The sequence below is a fragment of the Chelonoidis abingdonii genome, chromosome 1 (genome assembly GCF_003597395.2).
Source record: "Chelonoidis abingdonii isolate Lonesome George chromosome 1, CheloAbing_2.0, whole genome shotgun sequence".
Taxonomy (NCBI): Eukaryota; Metazoa; Chordata; order Testudines; family Testudinidae; genus Chelonoidis; species Chelonoidis abingdonii.
In genome coordinates, this window is record NC_133769.1 from 292,351,451 (window position 1) to 292,367,735 (window position 16,285).

Genomic DNA, 16,285 nt, shown 5'->3' on the forward strand with positions numbered 1-16,285 from the left:
TTATGTACCCAACCAAGCCAAAATGTAAATTGCATAGAGGCAAATTGGCAGAAGTGGAGGTCCTAATATGCTCATTGCAGGTACTGGAAGGTAAAAAGTTGTAATCTCTGGGTGCAGTAAGAGACCCAATTTTCAAGCCTGAATGCTTTAAGTTACATATTTATGGCCTGATTTTTCCCCCCTCCCCTTCCATCCCCCGGGGGGGTCTCATTTTCAGTGGGAGCTGTGAATGTGCAACATTTCAGAAATAGGCCACTAGATTCCCACAGGGATCTAGAGACTTGTATGGTAAATTTTCAAAAGTGCCTAAGGGCCAAATTTTTAAAGGTGTTTAGGCACTTAAAGATGTAGACAGTCATGTAGGTGCCTAGTGGGATTTTTAAAAGGTCCTAAGTCTCATTGATTTCAATTTCCCTTGTCTAAAATCCTCTTGAAATTAAGAATAGAACCTTATTCTCCTGACTGACTAGAGTACTGAACTTTTATGATAGATCAGTGTATGTAGTATGAACAGGAAGCAACATTCCTAATACAAAAGCACTCAGTTGTGGAATGACTTAAAAGCCTGATATGATGTATCTGACATATTTTCACTTTTATACTGTCTTGTAAAACACCCAGACTTTTCATAGCCTGTTTTGTTTATTCTTTTCCTTCTAGGTTGATGAGGTAATGCTTACCCTGAAACAAGCCTTTAGCACTGCTGCCGCTCTACAGAATGCCAAGACTCAGATTAAACTGTGTGAGGCCTGTCCTATGCACTCATTGCATAAACTCTGTGAACGAATTGAAGGTAGCAATTCCGTTTATTTTAAATTCATATAGAAGATTTTCTGTTTTCACTCCACAATCATCACCGTGCATCAGCTCTTAGTTTAATTAAAACCTACCTAATTGCTTGAATCTCATTTTGGTTAAAGAAGAAAAAAATTCTCATGACCATGATAAATGGCCAATAAATTGAGTAGAGTGGTGGCTATCACAATAATCATTTTCCAACTAGCCCCTTAAAGCTCTTGCCATAAATATTACATTTTCCTCAAATATTTGTTTTTGTCCTTCCTTCTGCTCTATTATTTTAGCATGTACAGAAATTCTCAACATATAGTGCTCTGAACATATTTGGAAACATACTTCGATGGTAGCAAATGAAGGGACAGTAGTGCTGGTACTGAAGTTTTAGCTTTTCTTTCTGTTTGTTCGTTTTCCTATTTTGCAATCTTGTTGATGATGATTTTTCTCATGGGGCTGATTGCTTTATGTACTTCATTATCTTGTTCTATTATGTGAAATATGTTAATAAAATATGAGGGTAATATCAAATTGAAAAAAGATAAGAAAGAATTTAGGGCTAGTGCCTGACTGCAGATCTGAACACATAGCTCTGACTTCAGTGACAGTTAAGTATGCCACAGTACGGCTTTTTAATATTTGACAGGATGGTTATTAAAAATGAGATAAGCTGGCAGATGGAACCAACATACATAATCAAGTATGATATGCTGTATTCACTAAAAAGTAGTGGTGTGTTCAACAAAAACTTTTCTGTCTTTGTACGAGGTATTGTAATAAACACCACAAAATTTGTATTTGTTAAATAAAAATGATTATCACTTAGAATTATTAGTTCCCTTTGGTGGGTGAAAAGCAGAGAAGTCTTGGCAAGGAAATACAATTTTATAGTTAGTGTCTGTGTTAAGCACTAGAGTGTTCAGAAGTGGCAAACCCTAGTTGGAAATTCCCTGTTTCTCAATGAAAAGCTACAAATGCATAAGCTGCTGTTTTGTCCCACTGATATGCATGGAAGAACTGTGAAAAGAATCCAACACCTAGATTTTCAAAAGTGACTTATGAGTTTGGATGCCTCAGCTTTTTGGATACCCCAAATTGAGACAGATTGAGAGCCCAATATTTTTAAAAAGTACAGAACATAGACCATCTGAAAATTAGGGCCTTCTAATATGTTTATCAAATTGGGCAACTCAATCACCAGTCACTTCCGAAAATCTTTCCCTAAGAACACCTCTATCTCAATATAACGTGACCTGATAGAACACGGCAAAGCAGTGCACTGGGGCCGCGGGGCTGTGCACTCTGGCGGACCAAAGCACGTTCGATATAATGCGGTTTCATCTATAATGTGGTAAGATATTTTTTCGCTCCCGAGGACAGCATTATATTGAAGTAGAGGTATAATTGTAAAATATTTTGCTACAGTGTTTTGGGTTTTTTTTCTTTTTTTTTTTTTTTTATATTTGAGGCTGGTGGGCTTCAGACAGAACCAAAGGGTTTATTATAGAGAGGCCTAACAATTTTTTTTGAAAAGACCCAATATTCAGTTGCTTATAACTCTGCCAAACTTGAACTATTCAGGTTGAAATCCTTCATGCTGGATGTCTGCACCAGTCTAAACATTTTTTTAAATTTCAAATAAAATTGTTCAGCGGCTTGAGAACGATATTGGGGGGAAATGTAGTGTTTGGCCAATGTTAAAAATTCTTATCTTTTAAGTTAAGAAGCTCTAGCGCTTTTATTCTTTGGAGCAGGGGCGTGGAGGTTGTCTTGGACCTTCTCCCAAGTGAAAATCCACCCAATTTTGGCTGGGTTATAAACCTCTGAAAATTGCTGCTTTCACAGAGCATAGTGTGCCCTGGACCTTTTGCTAAAGTTGTTACTCCCAGCTGCTAAAGTTGCTGTGGTCCAGGAACTGAGTGTGAATAGACTGTTTCTCCTGAGTGATCCCCCTTCTGGAACTCAGAAAGCATTGAGAGGAAGAAGGAAGCAGTCTGACTTGAATGTAGAAAAGTAGATGGGGACAGGGGCAAGTTGGGGAGGAAGGGGGACAGCTTTGCATCTTGATACGGGATCCTGGAACTTACCATTGTTGTGTTCTATTCAAATCCCTCCCAGATGGGACTCCCAATTTTATAAGGCGCTGAATTCTTACCTCGGTATGATCTAGTGAGAGTAGACGAAGTAAGAGGTTTGTACTTTAATAGAATTTGAAAAGTGCTTTGTAGATATGTTAATAGCTTTTTAACTGAAAGCCTTCTAAAATAGCTCATCTTTCATTTATTTTAAAAGCGTATTCTATTTATGTAGTTTTAATAGAAGCATAGATAGGAATCATAGGGTAGTCTGGTGAATGAATGTAGTTGTCAAAGGCTCTGTTTAATATATTTTTTTTTTTTCTGAAGGTCTTTACCCACCAAGAGCCAAACTTGTAATTCAGAGACACCTGTCATCGCTTACTGATAATGAGCAAGCAGACATTTTTGAGCGTGTTCAGGTAATAAAGTCAACGCAGTTCATGTGTCCCTCTCATATTTATGTAGGTTTTGACCTCTTTTGTATTCTGGAAATCTTTTTAGCGTATTTGCATGTGTGTACAAAGTTTTGTGCTCAGGTTGCTGACTTTTTCTGTGATCAGTGGACTATATTTTAAATTGGGCAGAACCCACGTTCTTCCTTTCAGCTGTATTTGACTTGCTTTCTTATAGTCATCTGCATGGACTTAATACTCTGCATTAATTCATTTCTCAAAACTATTGTGCTACAATAGTATACTCCAGTCTAAAGTGATTTGAGAAGGTGCTGGTATGGGAACAGTTCAGTTCCCAACTCTGCTACAAACTTCTCATGTGACCATAAGCAAAGTTATTTAATCTGTCTGTGCTTCTGTTCCTCATGTATAAAATAGGGAAGTATTGTTTTCCCTATCTTGTGGGGTGATGTGGGGCTGAGTTCTGTGAGGTATATGAGATGTTCAAATAATGAAGTGATGTGGGCAATAAAAAAAAAGGCTAGAGATAAAGCGATTCTAGTATAAGATAAAATAATACATGGTTCCAAAATTCCTCTTAGAATTATCTACGCATGAGTATTGACTCCGGAGGCTCGTCGTATAAGCGGGGCTACTTTTTTTTTTTTTTTTTTAATTCCATCCCTCAGTCTGGGGCTTTTTGCCCACCCAATCCCACCTGCAACAAAGTACATTTTACTCCAGCTATTATGGCAGTAGGTCCTGCAGAACCCCTGGGATCCCAGTCCTGCTTCAGGACTCTGTAAGCAAGTATATTTAATGTGCAGATGAAGAATTGGTGCAATGTGTAAGAGCATTTTGGCACTTTATGAAAATCTTCCCCCAAGCCCCATTTTCATTTTAGTCATTGCTTCACTCCATGCTGCAGTGTCTAACTGACTTAGGAGCCTGTCTTGTTTTTAAAATGAACTTATAACTCATTTTCAAAATGAGACCTTGAGACTCTGCAATGCCTAATTCTAAGTCTCATTTAAAGTCAATGGGACATGGGCTTCTAAGTACAGTATCTGCGTCACTTTTGAGAATTAGATTCTGCAATACCTAATTCTTTCTCAAAAGTAACGCAGGTACTTAAGTCTTGTCCCATTGACTTTATATGAGACAGAGGTTCCTAAGTCAGTTAAGCACTGTTATCCTGACTGGAGGAATGCCTAAATAACTCTAAAAGTCTGAGGTAAGGGTGCAGATAGGCATCTCCAAGGTTTCTTCAAAAGCACCTGGCAACTTTTGAAAATGGGACTTATGTCCTAAGCCACTTAGGTGATTTTGAAAGTTGTGCCTGTAAACTACTTTTATGATTGTATGGTGCTACATGAACTTTTGTACAAGTTGTTGTTAGAAGTAGTTGAATGATATTGATAATGTGTATGTAATGCATATTCTAAATTGCTGGCATCCGGAGCATCAGGAATATCTTACCTTTAGAACCTTCATAGTATTTCTAATCAGAAATCAAAGCAAAAATGATGTATTAAAAGAGAGGTTTTATTTATTTGTCTATTCTTGACAGAAAATGAAGCCTGTCAGTGACCAGGAAGAAAATGAGCTTGTGATCTTACATCTGCGACAGTTGTGTGAAACTAAACAAAAGACTCACGTTCATATTGGCGAGGCACCATTGGTACAGCCTATACTTTATTTTCTTTCTTTATTCAATTACAACCTTAGATAACACTAGGCTACAGTACAGCAGGGAAAACTGAGCCTTTTATATTGTGAATGAGCAAGGACTCCTTCTTATCTGTTTTCCATAACTATACTGTTTTTGATTCACTTTGGCATGTTTGATTAAAGTTTATGTTTCGGGTTGCTTTTCTGTTTTTCTGTTCCCTTGGAAAAAGCAGACAGGTAATTTTTGTTGCAGACTTCAGTACAAGATAAGCAGTGCCAGAAAAACCTTAGCCAGCCTAAACACACAGTAAGAAATAATTGTAGTACAGGGGTGAATATACAGAGTGTTACCTTTTTAGGCCACATACTTCCTTTCTTTTAAATAACAAAAAACAAAGTTAGCCAGGGGTGGGCGGATCTTAGTTTTAATCCAGCCGTTGAGCTCCTGCTGGGGAATGGGGTCTGGGGCTTGCCCCACTCTGGCGCTCCAGCCAGAGAGCAGAGTCAGGGTCCTCTCTATGCAACTCCCAGAAGCAGCCACGTGGCCTCCCTCCAGCACTCCAGCCAGGGAGTAGGGTCGGGGGCCCCAGAAGCAGTGGCATGGCGCCCCTCTGGCTCCTCCTTGTAGGGGCAGCCAGGGGCTCTGCTCTGCATGCTGCCCTCACCCCAAGCACTGCCCCCTCAGTTACCATTGGCTGGGAACTGCAGCCAATGGGAGCTGCAGGGGTGGTGTCCGTAGATGGGACAGCGTGCAGAGCTGCCTGGCCACACCTCCACGTAGGAGCCAGAGAAGGGACAAGTTGCTGCTTCCAGGAGCCGCTTGACATAAGTGCCATCTGGCACATGCACCCCTGAGCCTCTCCCCATGCCCTAAACCCTGTCCCAGCCCTGATCCCACCCGCTTGCCCAGAGCACCCTCCTGTACCCCAAACCCCTCATCTCCAGCCCCACCCCAGAGCCGTGCCCCCAGTTAGAGCCCCCCTGAGTCCAGAGCCTCCTCTCGCACTCTGAACTCCTAATTTCTGGTCCCACCCTGGAGGCCACATCCCCAACCACAGCTCTCACCCCCTCTCGCACCCCAACTCCAATTTTGTGAGCATTCATGGCCTGCCATACAATTTCTATTCCCAGATGTGACCCTGGGCCAAAAAGTTTGCCCACCCCTGTCCTATAGGCTAGTTACATTAAGTAAAGGGCACATTGCTTGTTATATGATCAGGTTTAGTTTTAGTTTTCAGAGGCCTTCAATTGCCGAGAGTCCTACCAAAGCTAAAAAGTGTTCTTACTTACTTCAGCAGAACATTTCAAACAGTGCAATCCCAGAAAACACTGCCAGCGGTGGCCGGTTTAAACTCGACATTCTGAAAAACAAGGCCAAGAAATCCTTGACTAGTTCTCTGGAAAATATCTTCTCAAGGGTAAGATTAACAGCTCATTGTCAACAGCTTTTGCAGATATCATTAATGATAAGGTTATACAGTGTTTGTTTTTCATATTTAACAATAGTTCAGTTTTATACTAATAACTGGACAAGCTAAAATCATATGCATAATTGCTTCCTGTGGGTTTAATTTGGCTGGATTATGTTGATGTTAAGTGCAGGAAGAGCGCACATGCACAGAAGCAGAAAGACAGTCTTTTAGCAAATATTTATGAAAATGGGAATTCAACCCATCAACAGCAAGTAGTTCACAAAGTTAAGTTGCAAGATTTACAGATATTCTGAGACACAATAAAATGTAGTTTAATCGTAATTTTGCATTATGTTTGTGACAGACTGACCAATATCCTGCCATATCCTGGGTAAACCTTATGGAATAAACTTTACTAAATTAAGTTAAAACTTAGTGACTTAGGGCTAATACCTTTTGGGGTCCATTATGTTAAAAATACCATTGTTGTTGTGGAATTGAATGTAACTCCTCCTAGGACGAGGGGAATGCTTAAAGACCTGCTGAAGAGGTAGGCTAATATTAGTTCAAACGGGATTCTCCAAGGACCAACTGACAAAGAAAGGATTTTTGTTTAAAACCAGGCTATTTATCCAGGCATGGAATCATCTTGTGATCCAGCAGACAGACAGGATCCCTAGTTCACTGAGGGCCCCAATCCTTAACAGAGGGTTGGAAGGTCTGGGCTTGCTGAGATGCCATAAGCTGGGGGCTTGTTCTGAGTTGAAGCTATAATGGATTGGAAGCCACAAGGAAATTCCTTGGATGGGATTTGGAAGGACTGCTCTTGCCAGAGCTCAGGATAGATTGAGATTCTCTTATTATTGCAGGTTCTTTTACTGCTTTTAAATGTTTTCTGTGGTAGTACTTTTTACCTTAAGAAAGAACCAGGTATGGTAACTTACAGTGGCGGGTAGTCACACTGTTAATTGTCTCTGAAGAGAAAGCAAGCAACTGTGCTTGGGCAGCAGGTCTGTGCTGGGAATAACACAATGAAGGCAGGGAACTGTGCAGCTTGGAAACACTCCAGTCAGAAAGGAGTGAGGTGCAGATCTCCACCCAAGAAAGGCAACAGCTGGGGAGCAGGAAGTCTGGGAGTGGTTGTCCTTGCTGGACCACTGAGGGGAAATACAGGTGCAATTGCCCTGAACTGTGTGATAACATTCATTAAGTAAACAGAGTCAGTTCCTTCTGAAAGAGCAGTGATAAAACAGCATCATGTGTAGTCTGTTGTAACTCTTTTCCCTCCTGAAATAAGTACTTGAACGCTATAGCTTCTAGTTCCGCAAAGCCAGTGTCACAGGGAGCTCCCTCAGCTAGCTTGTGTGCCGCACTGCCTGGCCCATTTGGGTTGCCTCTTACTCAAACATGCACACAGGCCATTTCTTTTCCCCATGTATAGCTTTAATCTTTAGATTCCCAGCTTCGCAGAGCATTGTGCAGGCAGGTATTAGGAGGAGCCTTCTACCCAAGTATCTCTACCGCACACAGCTCACTCTCTCAGCCACCCTAACTACAAGTACAAACAAGAGTTCCGGAGCAAAGCTGCAGCAAAGCTGGAGCAGAGCAGTTCTGAAGCACCTTCACTGGCAGCAAGAAGGAACTGAGGGTGGGGGGAGCATGCTATGCCCCTTATACCTCACCATGGAGGCACCACTCTAGGGACTGCTAGGGGCACTCCCCTACGGGTACTGCTAGGGAAAAACTTTCCGCACCGATGCACGTGGCGAGCCTGCACACCAATTGTGGAATAGACATTAGCAATCACTCAAAGACGAGTTACAGAAAAGGTAACTGACTTTTCCTGCCAAATATATATCGTCCCTTATTGATCTAATTACCTCATTAGCCCAGTCATTGCCCCCATATGTCAACAATCTCACCACGACAGGATAATTGCCTCCAGTTAAGCCTTTAATCTTTCCTGTCACACAATTACCTGAGCGACCTGGGTGCTACGGCTCTCATTCTGTCACAATCAGTTGCAAAAAGTGCAAAATATTAAGGTTATGGCTATATTATGTACAATCAGAGGTACCCAGGTATTGATGAATGGCATCTCATTTCATCATTTAATGTTAGCCAAGGTGCAATGTGCAATTAAAACAAAGTAACAATTGGAAAAGCTGAATAATTCTAAAAGGTATAGCATGGTAGTATTTTCTCTCTTCTCCCCTCAGCCTCCTTCCCCCCACAGTGTGGTGTTCTAAAATCCTATTTAAGCTCAGACTGGCAAAAGTGCTGTAACTAAATGATGGTAGGCACGCTAGGAGCAGAGAGAAGAGATGTAAAGAGGAACAAGGGAGGAAGGTCTAGCAGTTATTGGACTGAGGGCCGTAAATCCTGATGGACTGTGTTAGTAAGGTGTAACTATTGTGCCGACAATGATATGTCTAAATGTATTGCCTGGGCCATCAGAAGTAGTTGGACTACAAATGGGAGACACTTAAGTATCAGTTCAGCAAGGTACTTCAGCCTTTAACTCAAGCATGTGAGTCAGCCCATTGTAGTCCTTGTGCTTAAAGTTAGTCATGGGTTTAAGAACCTTGTTGTATTGGGGCCATACCTATCATGAATTCTTGGATCAGATTAATCTGACGACATTTGGAAAGTTAAGTAGCAATTGTGACACCCTAGAAGCCATGACCTGAGTATGCGGGAATGATCCTTGGGAGATTTGAGTAATTTCAGCAGTTAAAGTATCATCAGATAGTGACAGTGACAGCAGTGCCTTGTGCTTTGAATCTTTTATTTGTATGTTTAATGCCCATAGAGCATATGACGGGGCCGGGGGAGTACTCTGGGCTCTGATAGTTCAGTGCTTCACTAGGGGATGCTGCTATTGAACAGACACATGTCTGGAGATGGAATGTGAATCTAGGAATGACCAAATAAATATTATGAAACATAGTCTTTACTGCATAACTCAGTCAGGTATGTGGGCACATTAACTTGTTGTAGCTCACAATGTGAGAAATTGTTTCCACTACCTGGTACAAGGGGTGAGTAGGCTGTTTTCTAATTGGTCTACTAAAGATACAGAAACCACTGGTAAGAATTGCTCTGTAGGTAAGATCATTTTTCTCCATGATGGCTTATTTCACCATTTAGAATATGGTATGTCTCTCTTCTGACCAGGGTCATTGTGATATAAAGCAGTGCCTTGCATAGTATATAGCAGAATGAATTTTCTGGAGTCTGTGGGTTGCATAAAGTAATCCATATGGTAGTTTGGTTTATTTAAGGAGATGGACCTACACATGTCCAATCTTGTCTGATATGATGAATATATTACATGACCAAATAAAACTGCGAATTTTAGGTGCCAAAAATGTATCCTGTATGTAACTACAATAGATTAAAAACGATCAGTATGTCGCAGAGCATCTTCCAAAAAAACTAGAAATGGGTCCACAGGGATCCTTTCCTTGCACTTCCAGCAATGGCTTCATTAATGCAAGAATTGGAAAAGATTGATAAGGACATTGCATCTAATTGGATTTGGGACAGGAATTTGTTGTTGCGTATGTTCAGTGCCTGGCACAACAAGGCCCTGATCCAGGACTGGGCCTTTAGGCACTACTGTAATAAAAATTATTAAAAATAATACATTGTAACTTCTTTCTCTTTTTTGCCATCTACCTTTTAAAAGACTGCTGCTTGTTTCATGTTGGATTGTAAGCTCCCTGGGACAGGAAACATCTCTCTCTGTGTAAGACACTGTAGAAAAACACAGTGTGGCCCTAATAATGGTTCCAGTCATTTCACTGTACCATGATGTAAAAACTGATGACATCACTTATTCTCTTTATTGTAAAGTTTTAGTAAACAAAAGATTTATGTAATTTTATAACTAGGAAAGAAAATGGTGATAGTTCAGATCAACTGCACCTGTTTTTCCCCCTCTATGGTACAGCAAGAACACTGTTCTCAGGCTTCTGGCTCCCAAGCTATCAGCAATCTTGGGTGGAGATGTGTCTTTCTCTCTTTCCCTTCTGACTAGAGTATCTCCAGGCTGAATAGTTTCCTGCCTCCACTGTGTCATTCTCAGCAAAGACAAGCTGCCTTAAGCAATCTTCTCTTACCTTCTGTTCCCTAATAACAGAATGATTGCCAACAGTTAATAAGTTACCACACAGCACTTCCTATGCAAGCCCATTTTATTCTTAAGGTAAAAGCACTACAGAGAAAACACATTAAAAACAGTAACAGAACATAATAATCAGCTTGCATGAGATCAGCACAACCCTAATATGAGCTCTGGCAAGAGCAGTCCTTCAAAACACCACCGAAGGAGTTGTGGTTTCACATTCATCACAGCTTCAGCTCAGAACAAGCAGCTTCATGACATGTTAAGTCCACAGTTCAGGGGTCTTTGATCTGGAGTTTCCAGGAGAAGGTAATTAGCAAAGAATTGAGCTTTCTCCCCAAGGCATAGTTTCGAAAGGATGGATTCATCCCCCAGGTATTTCCTAGGATATCCAGTTTACAAAGATTGTCACTAAAATCCTTTGAAGTGCCTCATGTCTTCCAGAGATCTCAGTAATCCTGTCTTCCTGCTAAAAAAGTTCCATACAATTCCACAGCAGTACATAAACATTTTCAATTTTAATGCAATGAACTCAGAAATATTAAACCTAATTCAGTAAGGTTTGTCCAGGATAATACAGGACATTGCTACAGTTGTCACAAAAACAAATTCCAAGTTTCTATTCAGAAAGTTGCTATGTTTGTAGTCTCAGAAAATCTGTTCACATATTTGATTAGTAGATCATGAAAGAAGACCAAGAAATCCATGGAATGTAAAATCCTTCTTTGTCCTCTGATTGTATGCGCAAAGCTTTTTCATTTTTTTTTTAAAGATGCACTTATAAAGTCTCCGTCATAATGGTTTAAGTAATATATACTTATAAAATACTCAAGCAACATGTAAGGACAGGATTGTGAACAGCTACTTGCCCAGATAGTCCCATTGGCATCAATGGTGCTGCTTGAGTGAGTAAGTGCTCACTAATGTCAGTAGAGGGTTTACAGTCTAACCCTAAATGAGAAGCCTATTTGTTTTATTAAAAATAAACAACTCAAAAGTATGTGTCTTTCTCATTTGCTTACTTTGCTGAAATGTTCTGAAAGTTGCCAGGGCTGAACTGAAAACAAGCTGTGGCTTCATAGCTGTGTATCTCAGAAAAATAAATATAACCTGTGCTTGACCTCAAACCTCATAAATATAGTTGGAATTTTGGTGCTCGTGCACATACCAGACTAAGAAAACAAAGATTTTTCTCTGTCTCAAAAATGTAATATTTATAGTAGTCATGTTTTTTTTTAATGCCAAAAGCACAACATGACCCTTCCCTAAACTAAAATAACATGTTAATTCACAGAATTTTCATTCATGTCTGTTACATGATATGCCACTGAAGAGAGATGCTTCAGGGCCAGCATTCCTTTCTGTTGGTACCAGGCTTTAGGAGGTAGTGTGCGCATCCATGGCACCGAGAGTGGTTTTCAGGACTAAAGCTGTGGCAGGAAAAAGTAACCTGAAGCAATTCTTGACATTGTAAAACATTATCTATGGCTGTGAATACAACAAGAGGAGCTACTGTGCCTTAAGTCTACCAACAATTTCTATAAAATATTTATTTATTATTGTATTCCTGTAGCACCTATGAGTCCAGTCAATGACCAGGACCCATTGTTCTAGGTGCCATACAGTCAGAACAAAAAGTCAGTCCCAAAGATCTTACAATCTCCATATAAGATGAGATAATAGGCAAATATAGTCAGATCAGATGGGGCAGTACAAAAAGAAAACACGAGACAATATTGGTCAGCATGATAGACTGTGGTCTCAGCACACCAGCAGCCTAATCACTGTTACAGTTTTGTAGCCATCACAGAAAAAAGGAGTGTTTTGAAGGATAGTGAGTTAGTTTTGTGGGTGTTTATGGGGTGCTTCTCTCAGGTGTGAAAAACAGCATGAGAGAAAGCAAATGTGTTCATTGTTGTGTGTGTCTGATTAAGTATCAAAGTAGCATGCTTCAGGAGCTGAGGAATATCCATTCCCATCAGATAATAAAACAATGTAACATAATGTACTCTGATCGTATATTTCACCCAAAGGCTTGCAGTGTTCACTGTTCTCAGTAAATACAGTTGTTATAACTGGATAGATAGCAGAATTGCAGAAAAGAATGCGAGGGTCATAGAGGATCATCAGTAGTGTGACACTATTGCAAAAAATGCCAATCTCAATCTGGGAGTATTAACAGGAGTGTCATGTAAGACACAGTAGGTCATTGTTTTGCTGTACTTGGCACTGGTGAGGCCTTATCTGGAGGACTGTGTTGGGCATGGCACTTTAAGAAATATGTGGACAAATTGGAGAGAGCCCAGAGGAGAGAAACAAAAGTAAGAGGTTTAGAAAACATCTTAGGGGAAAGTATGGAATAACTGGGCATGTTTAGTCTAGAGATGAGAAGGTCAAGATATGTTTGGTCCTCTTGTAGAGGGGAGATGGACTACATAACCCCTTGAGGTCCCTTCCAGCCCTACAGTTCTATGATTCTGTTCTCCAATAGATTATGCTAACACCAACTGTAAATGGTGTGTGGAAGAAAAGAAAGGAACCTTACACAAGTGTAGGATGGAATCACTTACCCCCAAGGAAGAGTGGGAGATCCGCAGTAGAATTTGTAGGTCTGTGACTCCAAATCCACTCTAATAAATCTATCATTCTCAAAACAAGATTTGAAGAGTCAGGGAATTAGGTGCAGTCTGGTTGTTCCAGAGGGTTGTTGGACTGGGAATGGGAGAGGAAGCCCTGTATTAGAAGAATCTACCTCTGTTTAAAGGTTCTGAGTGGGTGGAGAACAAATTAAGTTTGATAAATTTTGAGGAACATACGGATTGTTTTGTCAAGTAGGAAAAGATTCTTTTGGAATGACATGAGGGCAGGAGACAGGTTCCAGAAACATCTTAATGATTATTAGAGAGATTCTGTGGGTTTGAATGGACAGGAATCCAATAAAAAAAAATGTATCTCATTTCTGGTAGTTTTTGATTGCAGTAGGTCATTTATTTAGATTTCAAAATAACTTTGTGACTTTGCATGTTTAAACTAAGTTGGTAATCACTACACGTACTGCCTTCTGGAAGATGAGGCATAGGTATGTCCCTATTTGGAGTATATCCCTGTTTGGTCCTAATTGCAATCAGAGCCTCTTCCTAAAGTTTGTTGTATTTTTTCCCTTTAGGGGATAGCAGAAATTCTTTCTTGCCTCTGCCAAGAAGTAGCTTATTTTTCCTTGTCAAAAAACTTGACGTGGAAGCAGGCAATTCTTTTTACTTGCAACAGATTTTTACTCTTCAAAACCTTTCCATTCTTCACTGCAGAAAAAGAGACCAGTGATCATTTTCCATAATGGAGAGGGGGCTTGATGGACTGTAAATCTCACTATATAACTCTCTGAGATGTTGGAACTGTACTATACAGATGTAAACATGTGATAGACTTTACATTTGAGGCTTACTCTGGGTGCAGCCATCGTGGATTGGAATGTAAAAATTATATGTAATGCATGTATATAAAAATCCCAAACATTTATAGCTTCTATTTTATAATCCATCCATGAATGCCATCAAAATTTAAGATAAAATTTAATGTTTTTTCCTTGCGAATAACTTTATTTAATATTTAAACCCATCAGTGAGTGAATTTAGTGCTCTGAAATCAAAGGATAGATTGAATTAGATTAAGATGAATAGTACATGCAGTTATTATGTGGACTTTTTTAGATAGCACTTTATAGCACCTCACTGTTTACCTGCAGGATCAGGGCCGGCTTTAGGAAGTGCAGGGCCCAATTCGAACATTTTCAGCAGGGCCCTGACAGGGATGACTTTAAAAAAAAAAAAAAAAAAGTGGAAAAAAAAGCCTTTCATTTCTTTCATGTATTATTATTTACTTCCATAACTATGTAAATAATTATTATATATTATGTACATTGCATCATATATGCTGTTGATTGGTTATTAATGACTGCCGTTTCACATGTGTGGGTCCCAGCTGCTCCCTGCTCTACTCATTGAAGCAGGTGTGCAGGGTTACTGCCCTGGGAACTGCAGGGCACAAGTGGACATGGGGCTGGCTGGAGGCAGGCAGGTACTGACTGAAGGTAGGATCTGGCTGCAGGCAGGGCAAGGGTGCAGGGCTGGTTGGAGATGGGGGGATGTGGGGTGGTTGGCTTCAGGCAGGGCCGCGGGGGATGCAGCGGGGTTGGCAGGGCTGGAGACAGGAGTGTGAGACTGGCTGGCTTCAGGCAGGGGGTGCAGCAGGGGTTGGCTGGAGACAGGGCAGGGGTGCAGGGCTGGTGTGGGCAGCAGTGTGTGTGTGTGTGGTGCTGCTGGCTTTGGCGTGCCACAGGGGTGTGTGGCAGGGGTGACTGGAGACAGGGTAGGGGTTTGACAGGGACTGGCTGTGGGCACGAGGTGCAGAGCTGGCCGCAGGCAGAGCGGGGCTGATGTGGGCAGGGTAGGAGGTGCAGCAGAGGCAGCTAGAGCCTCAGCCCTTTAAATAGCCCTCAAGCTCCCTGCTATCCCAGTGCTTTGGGGGTATTTAAAGGGCCCCAGGCTCCCCAGCTTCTACCACGCCCTTGACCTTTTAAATAGCCGCTGGAGCCCTGGGGAATGCATGGGGTGGCGGGGCTCTGCAGCTATTTAAAGGGCCGAGTGGCAGAGGCAGCTGGAGCCCTGGCCTTTAAATAGCCCCGGAGCCCCTCAATACCCCAGGGCTCTGGAGACTATTTAAAGGCCCGGAGCTCCAGCTGGGAGAGCGGGGCTTGCTGCCTTCCGGCTGGGCTCCAGCCAGGAGAGCGGGCGCGGACTTGCCGCGCTCCAGCCAGAGATCCAGCCGGGAGAGCGGGCCGTGGGGCTTGCCGCTCTCCGGCCGGGGCTCCAACCGCGAGAGCGCCGTGGGCTTGCCGCGCTCCCGCCGCGCTTCGCTCCAGGGAGCGGGACCACGAAGACCCCTGAGCAGATCGCAGCCAGGGCCCAGGGTAAGTTTTAAAAAAAAAAAAAAAAAAGTGTCTAAGGCGCAGGGCCCTCTTAGGCGCGGGGCCCAATTCCTGGGAATTGGGCGAATCGGCCTAAAGCTGGCCCTGTGCAGGATCACTGTTGTTTTTTTCCAGTCGTCTCTTAAACAATTTATTTAATCCTACTATGAAGAACAAAACTTGGGATAAAATGGAACACTCTCTCATTCTTGCAGGGAGCTAGCAGAATGCGAGGCCGTCTGGGCAGCATGGACAGCTTTGAACGGTTCAGCAGCCTTACTTCTGACAGGGTATGTAACAAAATTAAGTAAAACTGGAATGTGCTGTGGCTAATGCTGAAGCAGTAACACAGCAACTCTCCTTCTTTGATTTCAAAGTGGCCACATAAAGAACAAATGTATTTTGCAAAGTTCAAGGAAGATATCTCTACAGTGGAGGATAATCCTTTCTGGACATCGTATGCATCTTATTTCAGTTTTCTAAACCACATTATTGTTAAAGCTCAAACTCAAAGAAAATCTCGCTCTTTTTCATTCATGCTGGCTGTTTATTTTTTAAACTTCACCTAACTTGCTTTTGTGATCAAGCTAAACCAGGGAATTTATAGTCTGCTTCTGTTTCATAACTTTTTTCAGAGGGATGTTTAAACTAAAAAGAAAACACAATTTAAAAAAATTCTATTACTTTTTTCAAGTAAAAAAAAGCTGTTTTTACCACATTCAAACTGTGAACATAAAACTAGGTAACGGTCACCATTGTGTTTTTTGTTTTTGTTTTTAAAATGTACATAAAGATGTTGAAACACAAATTATTTGTTACTGAATAAAAGACAAGCTTGAATCTTTTTT

At 41.3% G+C, this 16,285-nt stretch overlaps 1 protein-coding gene across 4 annotated transcripts in view; it reads left to right on the forward strand.

The window, feature by feature from the left end:
- TBC1D4 (TBC1 domain family member 4) overlaps positions 1-16,285 on the forward strand; it is a 183,099-nt gene that overhangs the window by 118,483 nt on the left and 48,331 nt on the right. For 2 of the 4 annotated variants that reach the window (XM_075061544.1, XM_075061545.1), the window contains 5 exons: positions 661-793; positions 3,198-3,289; positions 4,833-4,943; positions 6,229-6,351; positions 15,653-15,727. In XM_075061544.1, the coding sequence (XP_074917645.1) occupies positions 661-793; positions 3,198-3,289; positions 4,833-4,943; positions 6,229-6,351; positions 15,653-15,727 (534 nt within the window). The remainder of the gene's footprint in view (positions 1-660; positions 794-3,197; positions 3,290-4,832; positions 4,944-6,228; positions 6,352-15,652; positions 15,728-16,285) is intronic. The other 2 variants (XM_032799889.2, XM_032799887.2) reach the window with 1 other exon arrangement.